The sequence below is a fragment of the Dinoponera quadriceps genome, unplaced genomic scaffold (assembly GCF_001313825.1).
Source record: "Dinoponera quadriceps isolate SergipeBrazil2010 unplaced genomic scaffold, ASM131382v1 scaffold2159, whole genome shotgun sequence".
NCBI classification, from domain to species: Eukaryota; Metazoa; Arthropoda; class Insecta; order Hymenoptera; family Formicidae; genus Dinoponera; species Dinoponera quadriceps.
The window spans coordinates 918,364-940,706 of record NW_014556477.1 but is presented as its reverse complement, the minus strand read 5'-3'; the positions used below and the strand labels follow the sequence as shown (position 1 = coordinate 940,706).

At 44.4% G+C, this 22,343-nt stretch overlaps 1 protein-coding gene across 3 annotated transcripts; it reads right to left on the bottom strand.

Moving 5' to 3' along the window:
• Positions 1 to 1,522: 1,522 nt before the first annotated feature.
• On the bottom strand, positions 1,523 to 22,198 carry LOC106747552 (alpha-actinin, sarcomeric). 3 transcript variants are annotated; one of them, XM_014625180.1, is made up of 14 exons: positions 22,055 to 22,198; positions 20,852 to 20,982; positions 8,488 to 8,722; positions 8,003 to 8,338; positions 7,656 to 7,741; positions 5,631 to 5,976; positions 4,661 to 4,937; positions 4,408 to 4,579; positions 4,080 to 4,316; positions 3,919 to 4,003; positions 3,674 to 3,777; positions 3,352 to 3,591; positions 2,969 to 3,265; positions 1,523 to 2,869 (listed from the first exon to the last, which is right to left on the bottom strand). In XM_014625180.1, exons 2-14 carry the CDS (start codon positions 20,963 to 20,965, stop codon positions 2,711 to 2,713), a joined length of 2,688 nt encoding a protein of 895 aa, XP_014480666.1. In that variant the 5' UTR covers positions 20,966 to 20,982; positions 22,055 to 22,198; the 3' UTR covers positions 1,523 to 2,710. The 3 variants fall into 3 exon arrangements, with proteins under 3 accessions (XP_014480666.1, XP_014480664.1, XP_014480665.1); XM_014625178.1 differs by lacking the exon at positions 22,055 to 22,198 and adding an exon at positions 21,482 to 21,584; XM_014625179.1 differs by lacking the exon at positions 22,055 to 22,198 and having other exon boundaries at positions 20,852 to 21,338.
• Between the last annotated feature and the right edge of the window lie 145 nt (positions 22,199 to 22,343).

Sequence of the window (22,343 nt, the reverse complement as noted above, 5' to 3'; positions counted from 1 at the left end):
GAGAATGCATTCACTTGTGCTGTAACGACGTTAACGATTATTATTATTATTTTTATTTATTATTATTATTATTCAGTAACAAAGCGTTCGAAGACGTTCCTCATGTCTCACGAATACTCGAAATTCGTTTGCTGTACGCGCATATCGCGATGTGTAGATCGGATACATGTACGTATATACGTTCTCAAGATCAGTATATACTTCCCCTTTTCTTGGTTCTTTTTTGGCATTATACGTATATTTCTCGTTCAGTGTGTGCATGTGAGAAGGTGCGTGTGTGCCTGTGCGTGTGTGTGTGTTCGTCGTTTGTTCACGTGTATACTGTACCAGCAGTCACTCTCTGCTTTGGTGTGTGTGTCTCTGGTTATCCAACTCGTCTCTGTATGCCCAATACATGTTATTCCGAGAGAAAAGAAACGAAGGAATGAGAAATTAAGTGAACTATTTCTCTCTCTCTCTCTCTTTCTCTCTCTCTCTCTCTCTCTCTCTCTCTCCCTCTCTCTCTCTCTCTCTCCANCTCTCTCTTTCTCTCTCTCTCTCTCTCTCTCTCTCTCTCTCTCTCTCTCTCTCTCTCTCTCTCTTTTCCCCTTTCAAAGAAGAAAATGAAAAACGACAGAGAAAAAGAAACGCGTTAAGATAGACACTGAGAAGCGCATTAAAGCCGCAAGCGAAACAAAAAAAAACTTACAGTATACTTTTGCCGATAAGTAAATTGCATTTCACACACGAGCATATTTTTCTTTTTTTTTTGTTTTTAAATCGTGAATGTCAATGACTTTCGCGACAATTCGAACAATAATAATGATGACCCGACGTCGACGTCGCTTGAGACGGATAAGGCTGCGAGTGGTAAAGTTATGTTGTTGTCTGAAACGTGATACAAGAAATGGCAGTCGGCGATTCCGGAGCTTTTACACAGTGAATTCTATTATATTACACAGTTTTAGCGCCTTATCTCTCTCTCTTTCTTTCTTTCTCTCTCTCTCTCTCTTTCTTTCTCTCTCTCCCTTCGCAGATATTTATAAAAATAAATACTTTGAAAAAGTGTTTCGTTCACTATACCGTATAATCGATACATATATGCATATATATATGTATATTGGAACGAGATAATAAATAATTATTACGTCAAATAAATAAATAAAGTTGCTTCGTTTAGCATTCGTTTCGCGTATCTTTAATATATACGATTTACAAAGTATATAAGTGGCGACGGCTTGTCGTTCAGTGGATTTCGTAGTTTTGCCGCGCTCATAAAAAAATATGAATATTATTCGATTTCGAGCGTACGTTTTCTGGATACTTAGCGAGAAGGTCGATTTCCTCTGTATTTTTTTTTTCCTTTTTTTTCGTTTAAGACTCGCAAAGTTCGTTATCATTACTCTTCTGAATTTTCGTGTCGGCGTTTTCGGACGTTTGTGCGAGCATTGATCTTGAGCGAGAACCGAGTACGAACGCTCTCATGGGGCGTGCATCTGTATGATGTGCGAATCGTAGAATCTTTTTTTTTCTTTTTTTTTTCTGAAGGAAGCGCGCCTGAGATGAACTTAGAGTTTACGAACGTTTGGGCTGCAATTACAAATCGTATCGGAAAAATCCAATTTGAGGGAGACATCTCTAAAATCGATATCACGTCAATGGTAAAAATCACAAGTCAAAAAATATATCTATATATATCTTCCACTATGACCGTACAAAATGTAGATAATATAGAGGTCTTTAGAATAAATATATATAGAGGAAATAGTACAATAATTCGGCAAGCCTCCAGTATCAATGCACTCACTAACTTGCGCGCATACCCAATTACGTAGGCTCTTCTCCCTTTTAGCATTGGGTCGCCGGTTCCGAGCACAGCCCGAGATCCCTTTCCGCTCGCGGGAAGGAACGTCGATCAAGATCCTCTTAATTTAAACGTTGGCACTTACCTTCCGAACAGTCCCGCAGAGAAGAATGAAAATCCAAAAACTGTCTCATCCACAAGGTAAACTACATAAAAATATACGTATAGAAGAATAAACATGTAGCAAACGTTCTAGAAGAGTATATCAATTTCGAACTTCATGTTATATTAGTTTACGCTTCGTTTCTATCCTTTTAACGAAAGGCATCTGCATTTTACGATATTTGTTATTGTCGCTTCGTAACAGACTCATGTAAGTACGAACCGTTCATTTTTTTTTCTCTCTTCCTCCCTCACCCTCTGTACGTATCTGATATGTGCTTTCCATTTTGTGCGGAAGAGTAATTTCCCTACCTACGAACGGTCGGAATCTACCGTTTCTCTCAGACGTACGGCACCTTAACAAGATCCCTTTGCGTTAAAATGACATCGCGTATTTCTTACTAAGCCCACCGACGTTTCGTTCGTGACACGTGCGGCTCTCAAAAGACCACGCCCCCCCTCCCTCCTCCCACGCCCCGCTCTTCCTCGAACTCTCTCGCAAGAGCGCTCGCGTTCACGCGGACACGCGATGTACGCGCACGTACAATTATTAGTATTAGCGTAATGACTGATATCGTATTGTACTCTCTCATACTGAGCGTTTTTTCTTAAATCGTATCGCCATATGAAAATACGTTGATGCATCGGAGTACCTGAACCCTAGAAGAAAACTTTTAGGCATCGCTCGTCTTCGCCGATCGACTGGCGAAACGTTGAAACCGATCCTATTCTTTGTCGATATTTTTTTTCGATTTACGCTCGATTTTACAGATCGGACTCGCCGTAGAGAGCCGTCGAGAAGGAACGATAGTCCAGAGCCCCAGGGACGGCGCTCGGTCCCTTGAACGGAGGCATTCGCTGAATGCAATACTCCGCCTGATCCGGCGGCAATTCTCTCCTCAATTCATCCGGCAAGATGTAAGGCTGCAAAAAGATTAAGAGGATTCGCGTCGTTGATTCATGTTGTCAGCTACCGTCGTGAATCGTTCGTCGAACGATCGGTCGGCTAGCGAATATTCTCACCTTATCTCCAGCGAGAATGCGGAAGCTGTCGATTACTTGTTCCGCCGTGTCGGTGTCGGTCGACTCGCGCGTCATGAAGTCCAGGAAGGCGTCGAAGTGCACGTAGCCCGAGTTGTTGGGGTCGACGATGGCCAGGATTCGTTGGAAGTCGATGTCGCCCTGCCTGTCCTTGCCGATGGAATATCCCAGGGAGACAAGGCAGGACTTAAACTCGTCCGGCGCCAATCTGCCCGTCCTGTTCTTGTCGAAGTGGTTGAAGCTGCTGCGGAACTCGCTCAATTGTTCCTGGGTGATGCCCTGAAACAAATGTTATTACTTTCAGCGAACGTTCTTTGGAACAGCGCATATTCGACGAACGTAGCGTCGACGAAGAAGAAGGTTACCTTCGAGTCTCTGGTGAGAATTTGATTCTCGACTTCGTTGATGTTACGATTGATCGAGGTCAGCAGTTGCTCCCAACCGACGCGCAGTGTTTCCATGGTGTACTGAGTGTACCGATTCTCGAAGATCATGCCTTCCTGGACCGCTTGGTGGATCTTCTCCAGCTCCTCGAGATGGGTCTTATATTGGTACACCGCCTGTTCGTATTCTTTCAAACGATGCAGTTGATCCTCCAGAGTTCCCTGAAACACGGACGCGAGATCTGAGGATTCACGCGCGGCGAAAGATGTATAAAAATGCTTAGACGCAACAGTGATCTACTACCTGAAGACCGAGGCCAATAGCAGTGACCGCGTCCAGTTGGCGTTCTATCCATGGCCCGACGACATTGGCTTTCTCCGCGAACTGTCGTCTCAGCAGTTCGTTATCTGTTTCAATGTTTCAGGAAATTTCATATTTCCAAAATGTAATCGTCTGAGAACCTGTACTCGCGTGTCGCGAATTTGAAAAGATATATTTCCAGTAAGAGTGAACAAAACAACGTAACTAGTGTCACAGAGCAAGGATACTTTGTTGCTTGCGAAGTTCAGCTGCCAAGGTACCGTCACGCTGAGGCACCAATTGTTTGACGTCGCTCCACTTCTTGTTAAGATCCTGCAACAAACCGTTACAAAACGATCAGTCTCAGCTCCGTCAGATACGTCATGCGCCGGCCGGTCTTCCGACGTACCATCGCGGTGAGAGTGGTGTAAGGGTTTTCTAGACCGCCAGGGATCTGGTATTGCTTGACTATGGACTCGACTTCGCGCACCAGCGACACAATCGAGTTGAACTCCTTGTCCGCTTCACCGAGGGTCGCCTTGAACGCGGCATGGGCGTCCATCAGACCCTGAATCTCCTCCATCGTGTGCACGATGAACATGTCCACCAAGTCTTCCCTGGTTCCATCCAACCAGTTGTTGAACGGCTGAGAGAGGCAACGCGATATGAGATAACACGAGATGACGCAAACAGTCGGGAAACTTCGTTCAAACTGCTGTAATTCAGGTAACACTCACAGCGGCCCGTTTGGCGAACTCCAAGTGCATGACGTCTATCTTCTCCAGTATACGTTCGGCGTCGTTGAGGGCCTGACGTCTGCGTTGGGTGAGCGTACCCAGGCGATCCCATTGGTCGCAAATGCTTTGGCACCTGGCGTTCACGGATGCGCTGTCGTGATACTCGAGAGTGCTGCAACGACGGTAACGTGAGAATTGCTACACGGCATTGGCAAAGCGTCAACATTATCATCGTGCAACACGCGTGACTCACTTGAGTTCTTGAGCGATAGCTGCGATCTGCTCCACGCGATCCTGGTGGGCCGCGAGGTCCGACTCGAAGGCCTCGTGCTTCTTCTTCAGTGCCTTCAGCTCGTTCAACTTGCACTGACGGAAATGTTGGGACGTGAGCATTTCCTCCTTGCCCGCGGTCCACTCTTCGTGGGCGTCCGCCTTGTGCTTGAACTTCTGCGCCAGATGTTCCAATCGCTCGAGACGCATCATCTCCGACAACAGCCAGTCCTCGAACGTCTTCTCGGCCAGCTCCAGGCCTAATATATAATATTTATATATTACACACACACACACATATACATAAACGCAGCCAATATTATATAATATTATATATAAATTATAAATTATTATATAAATATATAAAATAAACTACATATATATTTTGATTAAAAACGGAACGAACTTTTGCATCACCCAATATTTACTCGTCATTACTATTTTTTGGTTGTTAGAGTAATATTTATAAATATTTATAATATTTATATATATCCCCGAGTACCCGGGTAAGAGCACACGAATTAGTACATAATCGTAAAGTGTAAACTTAAGTTGAAAAATCAATCAGGATATTGTTTTAGCTTTGTTTACTCTAGAAGAAGATAGAAGTACTCGTACAAACTAGAATTCAGATTAAATAACTAAGATTTCCACCAGTCGAGTCCTAGTTATCTCTGCTTCCGATTAGACTTAGCGTCATTTCTACCCAAACCTAAATCAAAACCCGATTGCTCCTCCAGCTAAAATTTACGTCTCATGTTTGCGGTTACGGCAATTTGTACACGAAAGCTCCAATCCTGAAAGACCCGGGTGCCCAAACCCGCGAGTGTCACCCGGTAAACAAAATATCCGGATTATATGGCATTATTTTGGACAAGTCGTCACTCGGCGTACGTGGGAATGCGCAGAGAGACGCACGTTACAAACCGAGGGAAATCACCGAGAGACCGCACCTTTCCACGCTTTATTGATGTCGGACACCATCTTCCCTTCCGTGGGCATGTACGCTGGTCTGTTGCTCAGCCTCAGCTTCGTTTGCAGCGTATTGAAATTCGTTTCCAGCTTGGCTTTCTGTTCGACACGCGGCGGCTTGTGCTTGCGCCGGTATGTCCTGTATTCCTCCAGCTTCTTCTGACAGCCGGCGAGGGAATTGTCAGTCTGTCGATTCGCGAGCCACGGCATTGTTCGTCGTATCCATTCGAGCAAATCGGAAGCCAGCCGCTCGTACTCCTCCATAAGCCGCTCATTTTCCTGGTTCACCTTCAGTACCTTGCAGATTCTGTTGGCCGCCGTCTCAGCCTACAACGAGAAAGTGCGCGTTCCCGTATTATCAATATTATTAATATCGGGTGGTACGTTAAAATGTATACAGAGTTTACTTCCATATAATATATATATATATATATATATATGTATTGAGCAAGACGCATGCAATCGTGAATATCGTACAGTCGTCTCGAAAGAACGAGTAGGAAACTCGTGAGGCAAATTTCAAAGTTTTCGATTCTCACACGCGTGACGACGTGTTCGCGTCGCGCATCAATCGTCATGTTTACGCGCGTGCAAGTGGAAGCGCGTTCGCGCAAACACTCGCGTCTGTTACAGGTTAATTCCAAATGCAGAGAACACACCTTTTGAGCACCGCTAAAACAGTGGTAGTATGAGGAAACATAGGTCATCACGGCCCTCTCATCAGGCATTGCCGTATTTCGCATATCTAGAAAAACACATTCGAAGAAACTCAAACCATGCGTTGTTAGCGTTTTAAACAAACTTGCCGTTAAAGATTTGATTAATTTGTAACAGTAACCGTGTTCGGGTGAAAGGGACGGTACGTTATTAGTAATTCGTCACGGTTCTCGATGTCGTGTCTCATACGGGTATACATACACATTTTTATACATATGACATATACAGGGTGTGGCATTTAAATTGAGACATCTTAATATAACAAAAATAAAGCAAAATAGAAAGAAACGTTTCAGACAAAAGTTGTAAGATTTGGAGGGAGACATATTTGGCGACCTTAACTTCGTTGAATGAAAAGTAAAATAACTCGAAAAGTATTCGTATTTAGATGACCTTGTCCTAGTATTTTTATACTTATAATGAAGAGAGGAATCGATTTGGGTTAAGAGAAACTATATGATTCTATTTAAAGAAATGAAGTTGACCTTGAAATGATTTTGAATTATTGACTATACAACAAGGTTAAGGTCACCGTCTTATGTCTCCCTTCAAATCCTACAACTTTTATCCGAAACACTTCTTTCCATTTTGCTTTATTTTTTTTATTTAAATGTCTCAATATAAATAAATGCTCCATCCTGTATGTGACATATATGATATTATACAGGGTGCCCTGGATCAACATGGGCAAACTTCGGGAGAGCATAGAACGGATTGAAGTGAACAAAGAAGTCCTGCACCACTTTGCAAAGAACACGCAAATTTTTAAGTTATGAATTAAAAAAGCCTCTATACATGGCATTCTCAATAATGAATAACTCGAAATTTTGCGTGTTGTTTGCAAAATGGTAGAGAATTTTTATATTCACCTGAATCTGTTCTACGCTCACAAAGTTTATTCATGTTGATCTGGGACATCCTCTATATATATGACATTACATATATATATATGACAGAAATGTGACGAGCTTTTTGCAACGCACATATTTTTCTTTCATACTGAAAAGAGAAACCAACATAAAGGAATTCTGTTATTGTCTTATTCGTTAAGAATGTTACACAGAACGCGTCAGTGATTGATCTGCGATGCTCTCCGAGACGATGGAACAATGAAGCCGGAAACGATGGCAAGGGTGGATCGATTAGCAGGTTCGAAACCGTCGTTAAAAACGATAAGCGCACAGTGCGTTCGCATTAATGAAGAGTAGTAGTACAGCTCGCGTCCGGTGATTCGCAGTGGGGGCGAAGGGAGTAAAAAAAAAGAGCAACACGCATGTCTTGACGCTGACCTGCTGAGCACCTTGGAACGCGTGGTAGTAGCAGGACACGTACGTCATGATAGCTCGCTCATCCGGCTTGGGAGTGTTGATCAAATCTACGTGATATATCAAGGGAACATTAAACATCGTGCGTTTACACATGTGTCGGTACGATACTCAAAGAAATCCGACCCTAGTCCTGTACGACGAAAGAAGTAACCTGAACCGAACTTATAATATCGAGACGATCAATCTTGTTAATTAATTCGCGCGTATGCGAGTCTCTTACAATCCGTTACATCGCGAGCAACGCGGATGGTAGCACCTGACATGATTCTTCTTGTCTACCTAAACTTGAACGATCGGCTCATACCTACCATCGGGATCTAACATGCGAGGAATGTCGAGATACTTTTCCGCGACATCGAAGGCAGTGTTCAAGTTTTCCAGCGGATTGTCCTTGCTGAGTTTGTTGTAGTCGATCAGATCGGGCCGATGACGATGGATGAGGGCGCAGAAGGCGAGACCGTCCTTGAAGGACAGGTGGAAATTCTGGACGTTGACATTCTTGTACGGCGCTGTCTTGCGTTGGCACCAGAGCAACAGTCCTTCCTTCGCGGTCATCTCTTCCACGGAGATATCTTGGATCGCGAATCTCAGGATGATGGTCCATATCATACCCAGGGTCATCTTTAGGTTGCCGTCCACGATTTCTGTCGACAGATGGAACGAATAGAAAGGGGCAGGATGGTCGTCACTGAAAATAGGGCTTTACATCCTTAACGACTATATCGACGAGTCAGAAGAAGAAGATATTTTCCTCAAAGAGAAAGGAAAACTGTGGACTTGGAGGAAAACATACCTTCTGCGCCGATGGACACCAGCTTTACGCCCTTGCTGGCGATATAATCGAGGGCTTTGTTCACATTGGCGATCTTGTGGAACCTCATCTTGCCTCTGTCAGGTCTCGGCAGGGTTTCGCCTGAGATCACCTCAAGCAGCAGCATTAGCTTCAGCCCATTCCTGAAATCGTCCTCGATCGATTCGATGGCAGTGCCTGCTTTGCGAAGATGCGAGTTGCACCACGCTGTGAATGTCTGTGACGGAGAAGGAGAGCCGATTAATTCGCGCCCTCATCCCGTGCGTAATGATAACGCTAACAATCGAGATAAGATCGCGGGACGATCGAACACGAATCGTTCGACTCTTCTTCGCGCTAATAACACGCGAAAGATCAACATGCGAAGGAATCATTTAAAATGGGGGATTGGGTTTCCCCGCTATGCTGCTTAATGTATATTTTAGTAGCGACCCCGATCCCTCCCGCTATATATATCTTCTGTCCTGGTTCTTAAACGACGCTTCCTATCGTTCGCCGCGATGATTTTCGGATCATCTTCTTCTGACATACGACCGAGCGACAATTGTGAAACAACCATTTACGCGCTCTTATTGAAAACGCTACTTCCCGCGAGATCCCTCCTCTCCTCCTCCGCGCAGACCCCGCTCGTTCGAGACGCACGCCAGGGAGGCGCCAGAATGTTCCGCGATATATAACTTTCAAGTTTAAAAATAATCACTCGCGGATTACACACATATACACCTACATCGAGTTAAAATTCCCGGATTGCTCGACACGCGATAAATCAATTACTAAAATTAGCGACGACGGGGCCCGGAATATCTTCACGCGGTTTTCGGGAGGTGCGACGAGGGTCGATTTTCGCGACGAAAGAAATTATTTCGCCTCCGCGTCCCCGCGTACACGTCATAAGCGCGACGCGCGTTAAAGGATCGGCGCCGAGGATAAATCGAGAGAGACAGAGAAAGAGAGAGAGAGAGAGAGAGAGACAAATCCGCTGGACATTTATTCGCGTATCGTGGCATAAAGCGCGGCATTTAATCGAGGCCGGTGAAAAAAACGGGGCCGCCGGTGGATTTTTCGGGTTGGAAAAATATTGCGTGAAATTCAATACGGGTAGCGTGAAGCACGACGGGCCAATTTTGGACATGAGCCACCCTAACTTCTGCACGCGCTCTAAGATCTATTTGTAAAACATTGACTCCTCCCGCGCCCGAGTATTAAAGCATTTCGAACACATTTCGCGGTTCACCTCGCGTTGTTTATTAATTAAAACCGCCAACGATCGTTCACCCGGAATCTCCGCGTTATTATGTCATCGATCCATCAACGAATTACACACACACTCTCTCTCTCTCTCTCTCTCTTTCTATCCATCTATCTATCTCGAGTATCTTTAACAATTTGCGCCACATGAGCGCCGATTTGCGCCACATGATTCATTTTCGAATGAATAAATAATATCGTGCGACAGACAGCATTGAAAACAGCCAATAATATCGCGACATTAATTATTAATATTTGATTTCGCCATCTATTAATATATCACGTTGTCCGTGTGCAATATATTCATGGAATTCATAATTTAATACGTTGACGGCAAAGGCTTTTTATATGTGTGCGTTTGTGTGCATACGTGTGTAAGTAATATAGTTAATACATCGATAGAAGTATAGTTACACGCGGTTTTGAGTTTAAGAGGCGTTCTCGCGAGTGAAGGAATGCCGTAGTCCGATGTATTTGCTGATAACACATTATTTCTATTTCTGTGTGTGTGTGTGTGTGTGTGTGTGTGTGTGCGCGTGCGTGCGTGCGTGCGTGCGTGGACTCGTTGGGTGTGACCATTCTCACGTTTTATATGCGTCTACGCCGACGGGCGCGCGTTCGGTCGTTTTCCGAAAGCGATTTACAACGAGCGATAAATAACATCCTCCCAATTTACACCGTGCACCCGATTCACGCACGGATTTCAGCCGAACAAGCAATTTCCATACGGCAGATCGATCGTACTGTATGGCAAAAAGAAAAAGAAAACGGTATAATGTTCTTCGCACATAGCTATTCTTGGATGTTCAGGGTTTTCGCGTTTTCCTCGTTGAAATAATCGATTCTGTAAACTATTTAATTTCCACAACGTAATCGACGTTATCTTTCGCGATAAATCCGCTCTTCATCCATCGAACGCGCGAATGTATGAGGCCGCGATCTCTCTTTGACGTATATATATTATATATATTATACACGAACGTAATATCAAAATAACCGAGGTTTTATAGATAGACGGATGACACGGTTATAGACTTTCTTTATCTCCGTGAGTCATCGTGATCTCTTTATAAACTGACGTGACACATGTCAGTATGTCGAAGACAATATATATAAACGATATTGTTATTTCCGTTGCATACCACGCTATTTCGGTATGTGATATTTAAGAATCCTTGTCGGCACGAAATTTCGATATGACGAATATATTCAACCAGTCTACTTAAAAACGATATGTCTACTTAAAAACGATATATATATATGTCTACTTAAAAACGATATATATATATATATTTTTTTTTTTACACGGTTATATATATTAATTATTTCGCAACATCCAAATATTTTGTGTCGCATTAGCTCACACGTCAACGAGGAAAACGAAAAGCACGTGTTCAATAATCATGGTAACTATTTGCAGAGTTTGTCCGACTGGCCGTTCGTTTCGTTATATTATTCGCGCGCACATGACAATGCGTATCGACTATAAATAAATACAGTTATGTACAAGCACAAAGCAGTCCAAATCCGATGCGCATAATTCACGTAATCCAAGTCGCGAAATCGCGCGTGTACACACGCACAAACACGCACGTATACGCGCATGTACAACATGCGTATACACGGCTGCCGTGCGCTAATCTATTTCTACTCCGAAAATTTGGCAATGGTCTCATCGTTCGTCCACGCCTTCTATCATTCTTATCGGATCGTGTCTTATCGGAATGCAAATACCGACGGACGAATAGTGCGGTGCACGTCGCGTCGCGACATTTGCGAAATGTTCGGCCCAGGATCTATTACCGTTTGTTTGCTGTCTCGCGTGCAACTCGAGAACGTATGCCTCTATCATGTTCCATTTAAACTTGGCAACGAAAGACCTTAATTGCGAATCACTCCGCGGGCGAGAGATCCTTTTCGCGCGAATGTTCGCCGAGCGCATGAGTCTCTCTCTTCGGCGCGACTAGTTTCTTAGGATCACCGGTTTACACTTCCCCGCCTCTTTCCATGAATAAGCGAGCAGTGATTCGAGATCCGGGGGGATTACAATAAAATGAACTCGATGTGTAAATCATGAACGGGCAAATTTCCCCGTGGAATCACGCTGTCAGTCAAGACATTCGAAGAATTAAGGTTTCCGTTTCCTCGCCGCAAGCATCTTGATTGATGACGTCAGAAGCGAGAAAACGTATGTCCAAAATTCTTGCCAGATACGTTGTTGTAAAAAGGATATATGTCCATAAAATGATACTTGCGAGATCGATTAAGCACATTTGTAAAATATCCCGAAAAAATTGTCTTTTTATTTTGACAATTAATAGCCGTAAAATTAAGGGTAAATCCTCGTAAGGAAAGGTGGGAAGGACGTGAATAGGAAGATGGGGTCGTGAGTGACCCGAATATATGAATATGCATTCTATTAGGTTGAAATAAAGAAAGGGCAAAAATTATATGGAAAAATATACAAGAATATTTTTTTCAAAAATATTATATAATAAATGAACATTTTGCTGAGGTCATAAGTGACTCCTACTTTTTCTTATAAGGATTATTATGACAGAATCATGAGAAAAGGCGGGCTAAAAAAGAAAGTTGCATGTTATACCAATTTTACGGTTATTTATTGATCGTCAGAGCAAAAGAGGAAAGTTTTCTCGGAATACTTTACAAATATAATGTCCAATCAATCAAAAGCATCATTTTATAAGAACAACCTTTTATTTCCAAGCGATTCCTCCGTCGGACAAGATAAAACCAGCAAGCGAGAATTAATTTCGAGCATCATTACTCAAGACACGTCGCGCTTCAGGTGTCATCGATAGCGGCGTAGATCTCGGCGAGGCACAAAGGTGGGATTGTCGCCGGACCGGTGTTACGTGGTGCGGAAATGCAGTCTGTAATTATCAGTCGGCGCGACCTTTCGAGTGGCCAATACCTGGCCGAAAATAGTTAATCGTGGGTGTGCAGCGGGATATCTGCGTGGTGAATCCGCGCCTGACGCACGCAGCTGCGTGTAGCCGAATGTGCGGAGAGCCGGGTGTGTACCCGGCCGACGAGAAAAAATAATCGTCCCTCGCGTGAAACACGGCAGCGGACTTGGAGCGGATCGCGAACGACGACGATTCACGAGACTCATTCCCGAGACCGATTTCCGCAATTCTCATTTTCGCTTTTCTCTTTTTTCCCCCCATCTCGTCGGACAGATCAAACAGATCGGAATGTCTCCGTCGTCAAATTCCGTCGTCCTCAAAACGCGAACCGTTGCTATCGGTGCCAGTCGCTCAATTACGTAAATGTGACATTTGAAAATCTCGCGTTGGCGCTGCCCGGTCCGTCAGCGGCGAGCCGCGGCGAAATCCGGGCTCGTGAATAAAGTCCGGTTATCGTCGATCCTTCATTCATGATCCACGACGCATAGCTGTTCCAACAAATGAATGATTCACGCGCGCGAAATTCATCACGTGGATACGTCGAAAAACCGGAACTTCCGAAAAATCTTTCCTCGAAGCTTTCATAAGCGGACACGTGACGCGTCAGGTTCGATGTACGACGAAACGTAAAAATCGAGATGTGAGGAGTATCGTTCATGTGGAGGAAAAAGAAGTCGGTCGAATTAAAGAGGCTGTAAGACTCAGTGTCCTATTTTCAGAGATATATCAAGGGGGCACTCATAAAAATTTTGTATTTATCAAGTAAAATTACGTTTCTATATATTTTCTAATAGAGACGCAATAATAGAAAAAGATATATAAGTATTTAGATATATGCATATGTATATATATATTTTGAATGATACTATAAATTATAAATTTGACACCGTTATATTTTCAATATAAAGTGATTAATAATTCTGAAATGTAAGCCTAAATATATAAATATCTGCATATTAGTCTTTAATATCATAATAATTTTTCGTCAAAAACTTATTTTTAATTTAGGAGATATTAAAAATAGAAATTAATAATAACACGCTAATCTCAAGGAACACGTATAAAAAATATCAACTTCAGTTGCAAATATCTCAGCTCTTGAATAATCAATCTTTCTAATTGCACACGAGCAGTTAGATAATATTTTAACATATATGTAGCACAAATTTCATCGAACTCTTATCAAATTCATTTCGCCTTAAAACTTCCTTAACGTGACATAATGAATGAATCAAACGCATTTCGGCTGAGAAAAGAACAAAATATTTCTGCTTTTTAAAAATTAATTCGGTTCTTAACACATTAAGGGCGGGAGTCGTAGTACTACGATTTAGCTCGACTGCGGCTTAAAGGCGGGAGTCGTAGTAAAACAATTTAGCTCGACTGTACCTTAAAGTTTTTATGATCACACAAAATATCGCCCGCCGTTAATGTGTTAAGAAGCAGAAATTCCATTTCTTTCCACCAAAATGCGTTTGGTTAGTTCATTATCATATTAATTCGACCAATCTTTTTTCACCGTGGAAGTTACAAAGAGATTTACACAGAAAAATGTGCTAGAATCAAAACTAATTATCTGTCTTAAATCAAGTAATATTTTTATCAATTTAATATATTTTAATAACTTGTAGTAAATATTTACTTTAATGCAGTAATATGTTACTTTGTAAATGAATTACATGTGTAAGTGAATGAATATAAGTGTAAAACAGTAAAAAAAAAAAAGTATTTAGAATTATGTAATATTTTTTTCCCATTAAAGAAACTTAGTGATTTTAAATTTGTCTGTCTAGTAAATATTTTTTTTAAATAAATTCTGATATTCTTAATATTATGAATTTAATACTTGTCGCAAATTTTTTTAACACATGCAAGTAAATATATCCACTTGTACGAAGGAAATATATTGTATATCATCAATTATATAGTCAATTATATTCCTACTTATAGTAAATATTTGCCAAGGAGTATTAGAGTAACCATTTTACTTGGATCAAGTAAATATTACTTGAACGGTAATACTTTTTTTTTTTTCAATGTACGTATCCGAATTGTCTACACCCGATTTATTTCATTTCCGATTAATCGCGGTGTTCGAGATTTCTTTCATTCCCTTGGCCAAGTACAAAACGTACGCATTTTAGCCTTCAGAAGACTTCTATTTCGCGACCGGTTCCCTGTCTTCATCATCCTACGGTGTTTCGACGAGATAATATCCGCGTCGCACATCCATCATTTTCCGCGTGTTATTTTCACGCCTCGTCATTACACGCCAGCTCTTATCATCATCGCATGACAATGCTCTTAGTTGAAATATGGCATGTGTGGGTCACCCGGTTCCAATTTGAGATTTGGCGCGCGGCCGAGGGACCGGCAAAGGTCAACGATCCTCCTGTGGAAAGAAATCGATCGAACGGCACATATGCGCGGTGCTGTCGGCTCGGCTTTCACTTATCCGCCGATCATAACGCCGATTACGTGCGCTCGTTATCGAATCCCGTCGCCACCCACCCTTCTTCTCTTCTCTTCTCTTCTCTTCTTCTTCTTCTCGGGCGCGTCCGGCTCGATGCGGCTTGCCAAATTGGCGCGACGCGCGCTCGTCACATAGAAGCGCGCGAAAAGGGAAACGCGTCACGGCGAATCAGCGAATCGTGCACAGAGAAAAATATCAGTTTCCTAGCTAAGAAACGCAATTACTCAGTTTATGTTCCTTCCCTTAAGTAATAGCTATCTTCAATGAAAAATATTTTCTCGATAATATACACTGAAAGAGAAAGAAGTGTTACATTCAAGTTAATATTTCCTGGGGAAAATATTGCAGCAATTATTTTATTTAGATTAGCAAATTAATCAAATATTACTTTTATTATCAATAAGTAATATTTACTTAAATACAGCATATATTTGTCTGTGTGGAGAGCCAACCGGTTGGGCGCAAGAATTTCGATCTTACCGGCGTCGCGATAAGACTTCGACTTCCGTGTGTAAAATAAATTTCGATATGCAACACATCGTAAAATAAACTTCATAATCTCTGTACAATTAGAAAAAAAATCAAGTTTCCAGCTTTGCGGAGAAGCGCGTGAAAATTGAGGTTGCGCAAAAAACGCTGCGTCGAGACCACGTGCGAAGAGGCGAGTGCGAAAAATCGGAGAACGCGCGATTCAGCAGTTTATCGAGCGCTTAAAATGAAGGAATTCGCGCTGATTAAGCGCCGCCGCCACTACCACCACCACACTGTATATATGTATGTGTGCGCGTATAAAGTCACGTAGTTCGAAACCGATCGGAGGATGTGGACCCCGCGACTATGATCTACAACGTACAACCACACACGTTATCTATTTATACGGTCTATTTATACGTAACGTTAGACGCCGCGCGAACAGCCGCGAGAGAGTATCGTTCCTCCTGAACGCGCGAAGTGCTCTCGCGCGATGCTATTGACCAGAACGACGTCGTCGTCATCATCGACCATCATCGGCAAGCCGCGAAGTGAACCCGACGGCTCGCTACTGGAGCTTACAAAATCGTTTAGAAATCCAGCGGGATCGCCCCGATCGAATTCCTCAAGTCGCTCGGAACGATCTCCTGCTACGTCATCGGGACGTACGAAATTAGCGCGCGATTCTCTCTCTCTCTCTCTCTCTCTCTCTCTCTCTCCCTTCATCTTTCTCTTTCATCGGTCTCGGAACGTTTTCGCGGACGATCATGAAGTATCGCTCGAATCATTTGTCGTGAACGAAAGAGACGAGGAACTCGCACGGGAGGTTATCTGTAATTGCCGAAGATGCACCGGCGCAAGCCGTTAGTTTGGTGCCCGTTATCCGGCCTATCCGTTCGATTTTATCCGGTAAGTACGCTGGATGATGATTCGCCACGCGCGTTGCCGCGAGGACGACGACGCAGAATTACTCTCTCTCTCTCTCCCCTTTGCGAATACGAAAAGAATGCGAAGAGAATCAGCCTCTGTATGTGTGTATGTCGTGTATGTGTGTTGTACGCTGATACACGCTGTAAAATTAATTGGCGATTTCTAATTATACGGTACACATGGGAGACAGAGAGACCGGCCGCGTCCGCGCGAGAATGATTGCAGGGTCGATCGGGCGCGATAATTGCGCGTCGGCGTAGGCTTAAGCCGGGGATTAATGAACACCCCGGCTATTAAAATTAATATCAATTTCATCGGGGGGAGACGCCGCGATATCGCTTTCGTCGCCGACGTTAAAACGTTCCGAGTAGCATCCTGCTGTCCACGGAGGAAGGATGTGCGAAATGTAAGAACCCAGAAGCAGAGAGGACTCCAAGCCTCAGGTTATTCTTCCATTATTCGAAGTAACTTCCAATCGCAAAATTGCTAACGCAAATCTTGCGAATTTAAATTTTAAATTTAAGAGAGGGAAAGAGAGAGAGAGGTTCCAGCGTAAACTCGGCACATAAGGGCTCATAAATCCCGACCGCGCGATGCTACCGGTTTCCAATCAGGAGGAGGATTCTAACGGCGCCAAGGTGTCACGGCGAGTTTACGGGGAGAGATCTTAACGAGCGCTCTCGACATGCGCGTTTCGACATACCGTAACGTACCTAAGCGTCGCGGAGGAAGACGATCTCCGCACGAGCGGAGACAATCGGCCGTGAAAAGATTTAGCGCTCGCGAAATTGGCAGCTGAGTTGAATGCGCGCGCGAGGGCCGCTACCGCCTCCCCGGGGAGTAACGTCGTCAAGTTCCGCGCGACGACGACTCCGAGGTACAAATATGAGGCAGCAGTACACCGCGGTGTCTGCTGACCGGCCACGCGAACGACCGACTACTCGCGTATCAATAACAAACAGGACCACGAGCAGGCAAACAGCCGTGGTGTTTTTTTGCGCACGAACTGATTCGAACGAGGCGAGAGAATCGGTATTTATAATACAGAGCAACCAGGAGGCCGAGACCACCGGGCGATTTGATTCCTTAGCCGTTTACCTGAGAGACTGGCAGAGAGAGAGAGAAAGAGAGGGAGTCGCGACCGCTTCGATAATACTCCACGTGAAGGGAACATCGAGGGGAGCGAACGGCGGAGCGAACAGGGCGCGTGCAACGTCTGAATAGAGCCGAGAGATCGACGCTGAATCTGAAAGCTCGCCGAGCAGCTGTTTCCGCGAGCACAGTCGCGACCTATTTCAACGGCGGAGAAAAATTCCTATCGGCCGGAATGCGTTTGGTGGCGCGGCCGGGGAGGCGCGCGCGCGAGGGGGAGCTGACAGCACGACGACGAGATTTTACGAGAAATTCTCCTGTACAGTTAATCGACCGGCCGATGGGGGGAGCGCGGACCTAGCAGCCGACTGTTCCGATCGCGTTGCGTACAACGTCGCCGTCTACTATCACCGCACCACCACTACCACCACCTTCTTCTTCATCATTCACGTGTTAATGGTTTTAACCGGTACTGTTAATTGGCCGTTCCCCGGTCACATCTCGTTAATTATGCGCCGTGCCCGGTTGTGAACGAAGATCGTGAAATCGAATGAACCGGGGCCCGATTTCCGCGCGGTGAATAACACTCTCCACAGGGGATGCCCCGTCGATTTTCTTTTTTTCTTTTTGGAAGTTTGGGAAGAAATCCGGCCGAGAAATCCGGGAGAATCTTTCGGCCACGAGAGATCGTCGGGTCTGGCAAATGTTTATTTCCAAATTTCCCGGAGTGAAATCTCTCACTCGGAAAGTAGAGTGACCATCGAGTCACTCGGGTTTGAGCGACTTTTCGCTCATCGAGAACAAATTCTCTCCACTCTGAATCGTGGAGTGAATATTTTTACTCGAAATTGACGAGTAAATCTGACGTATAGGTGGAAAATGTTATAGTAAAAATTATTACTAAAGCTTGTCATGTTAGATTATATCGAAATTATTGTGTGTTGTAATCCTTAATGATCTGTACACATGATATACATCATTAAAGATTACAATACATATCATAATTTCAGTCATAATTCCGACATAATTCAATTACAAATAATTACAACGACCCAGTATTACGTATTTTTTTCCTCGAGTGACAGTATTTTTAATGAGGCAATGAATACTCATCCAAGGACTTTTTCAGCGGAATATCGTCGAGTCTTAAAAATTCAGTTATTATCTTTATCTCGACCACTTAATTTCATATTATATAAATTAATTTCACAATTAATTCCATATTATATAAATATACATTTTTCTATCTTTACGTATTGCTTATGTATCAGTTTGTATTTTATTATTAATTTATAATTTACACACACGTGTGTGTTATTAATATCCGAACGTCAATTGAATATTCTTTTATTCTTGTAGGTATTATGCCTGTTCTTTTATAACTAAAATATGCTTCCTCCTAAATAAATTTACCACTTGAAGTAAATAAATATCATCATTATTATTATTTTCACTATCGCTTGGCGTGAAAATACTGCCGCTTTTCATCGGGTTTGAGTGAGACTCCACAGAAAATTTATCGAATATTCTCACGCTTCCTTCCAACGTAAATTCCTAGATTCGTATTGCCGTCGTAGACCCGGGCGGGGAAAGCTCGCGCAAGCTCTTCGGCGGCACGTGAAACGTACCGCGCCGATACTTCCTGTGGTTCGACGAACCGAACGAATTTTCGACAGCGAAGACGGCGGCGGCGGTTCAATGCGGGTTTTCGGGCCGCGTTTCCGGAACGGGCCACGCGGATCTCTAAAATTAGAGGCGTTACGAAAAATGCCTGTCGGCGCGACGACGTCGAGCCGCGCTCTCAGGGACGCGCTTTATTGGCGTATACGCGTAACTATTATCAGCGTCGCTTATCTAATACCTGACGCGCGCCGCCTCGCGCTTACCGCGCGCCGACCGTGGTGTATTATCACGAAATGGAAGAAAAAAAGAAGAAGAAGAGATAACGAGAAAGAAAAGAACGTAACGGTGTAGGAGAGAGCGAGCACGGGAAACCGTGAAAATCGGCGCTCGCGGGCGTGACTCATCGCTCGATTATTTTTGTCATAAAGTCTGAAAATACAATCCGAAGGGCTGCGGCCGACATATACGAGAGAGTCAGGCCTGGGAGAGCCTTGAGCCCCTGCCAAAAATGAAGAAAACACACTCCGCAAACGCCGCGTTACTCGAGGATGCTCCACTTTGTTAGTTAGTATTTGATGACACCGCGCGAAACGATAGAAAATTTGTGTATAGAAGCCTATCGGGAACCGACGACGACGAGGAACCTCGCTCGTTGGTTTTCAAATCGAGTCGTCCTCCCCGCGACAGGAGCATGTTTACACGTCGACTTTTTTTCCTTTTTACTTGTCGAGAATATCAGCGATTACATAGTCGGACACTTGATACCTGATACTAATCATTGATGAATTGACTCGTATCAATTGCGTAATAGATACAGATTTTTGCCTGTAACCAATTCTTCTCGCATCGAGGAAGAACGAAGGGATATAATCGGAGAGTTTTATAATCGCAGATAACCAATTAACGGGCAAAATTCGATATAAGATATATATATATACATAAATGCGACGTCATTGTTAATGTTACTTTATGGACTAATGTTACTTCATGTTATTATTATGACGAGCTACGCGAACAGCTACGAGTATTTACATTTGGCTACTAAGTTGCTCCGATATCTGATAAGATTGCCGTTATCTATAGAAACCGATAAAAGCCGAGTGTATCATTTTCATATGCGATCACTACGCCAATATCTCTGTCTAACTTAACTATGCACGCTATTATATAGGTTTGTTTTACTATCAACTCGTTTTCTCGCCTAACAACGGGGAATTAATGTTTTCCAACATTCCCGCGGGTCAATTTAAATAAAATGTATCTTCGCGCAACCTGCCGCCGAAAGCCCGCGGCCATGTGACTTCTTCGTGACGTGACGCGTCAAAAATTGTTTTTTCCTGATGAAACTCGAGCAATATCCAGGGAGATGGAAAAGTTCACTGATAATTACACGATTACCGATTATTTTCCATTACTCATCTCCTGGCCTAACCTAGAGATGGAGCGACCAAGTGCGCCGGGCCCAAAAATGCCCGCGAGCCACGAGATGGCGCAAAAACGTAAAAAGGGCGAGAAAGAAGGGAGAAACGAAGGCAAGACGACGAATCAAATCTCGGACGGTGATAACACACTCGCTCACCTTTTTCTGCTGTTTTTCCCAGGCGGGGTCCAGGAGACCCTCCCTCTCCCATTCCTCCTCCGGTGCCATGTATCCGTCCCCGTAGGCTTCCATGTCGTTCATCCTCTCGCTCATGTGCGTGTCTTACGTTCCTTTAAACGCAAACGCCAAAACGTATGTCACACGACGTTACGCTCGCCCGTCGCAACGGGAAGGAATTCAGAGTGAGTGAAACAGAGGGAGAGAGGGCCGCGGACGCTTCTCGGAGCGGACGAGAGGAACGCTCGATCGAGATCGATACGTGTCTCCTCGGCGTACGTTCGTTCGGTGACAGCGACGCGTGTACTGAGAGAGTGCAGGGGAAGGGGGTATGGATAAAGGGGGAGATAGAAAGGGAGAAAGAATGAGTGTGTGAGAGAGAGAGAGAGAGAAGGCGCAAAGGACAAGCGACGAAATCAAGGGGACGATCACGGTGACTAAGGGCTGGAGATTAACTGAGGGGAATATTGAGAGCAAAAGAGAAGTATATGAAAGAGAGAGAGAGAGAGAGAGAGATCGGTAGAGGGAGAAATATATACATATACATACATATATATATAGAAAGAAAGAGAGAGAGAGAGAAGCGCCTGCGAGATCAACGTGGAAACGTACCCGCTAAGCCCAGAAAACGTTCGGTTCGTGTCGTTCTTTCTCTCGCGCTGACCCCTCTGCCACGAGTCTGACATATACGATTTGCTCGCCGGTGCACAACTCCCCCTCCTCCCGCAACCCGCCCGCACTTCATCCCTCCTTCCTCGATTCTTGTTACTCGCCCAGAAGAGGGGGACTAAGACCCCTCCCACCGCTTCCCTTTTAAATTCTCCCTATTGCTCTCTCTCTCTCTCTCTCTCTCTTTCTTTCTCTTATTCGCAAGAGACGTTCTAAATATTCTTTTCGCGACAGCGCGTATCAGATACGGTAAACGCTAATGGCGCGTGCGAGTGCTCCGCGGTGATAGCGCGTATTGCAAAATTGCCGTTGACAAGCAACGGTCGTGTCACGTCTACCGTATTGGCAAGACCCCGCTTTTCAACACGGCGTCGGTTACGTTATTTCGTAACGCAACACGGCGCGCTTTCGGGGTAGTCGCGGGGACGCGCGCGAGATAATCGCGTTTCGCGTCACGGATCGCTACGTACACAGCCGCTGTCGCGGCCGCCGCCGGGCTCATCGGCCGAAACTAACCTCCGTCTCTTTCCTCCTTCTCTCCCTCGCACGCGGGCACGCCGATCCGCAGCTCTCTCGGAGGACGCGCAGGGGCGACGAAAATAGCGTCGGAGACGAGCGCCGCGGCACCTCATTCACCCACACACGCGACTAAAATAGGACCGCCGGTCCGCGCGAAATTCCCGAATCGACCGGGGCGACGCCATTCCCGCGAGACCACCGCGGCACAATTGCTAACGTAGAGCGGAAATGCATCCGCCGCATCTGTCCCCTCCGGCTGCGCCGCTGTACTGCACTTTCGGTACTC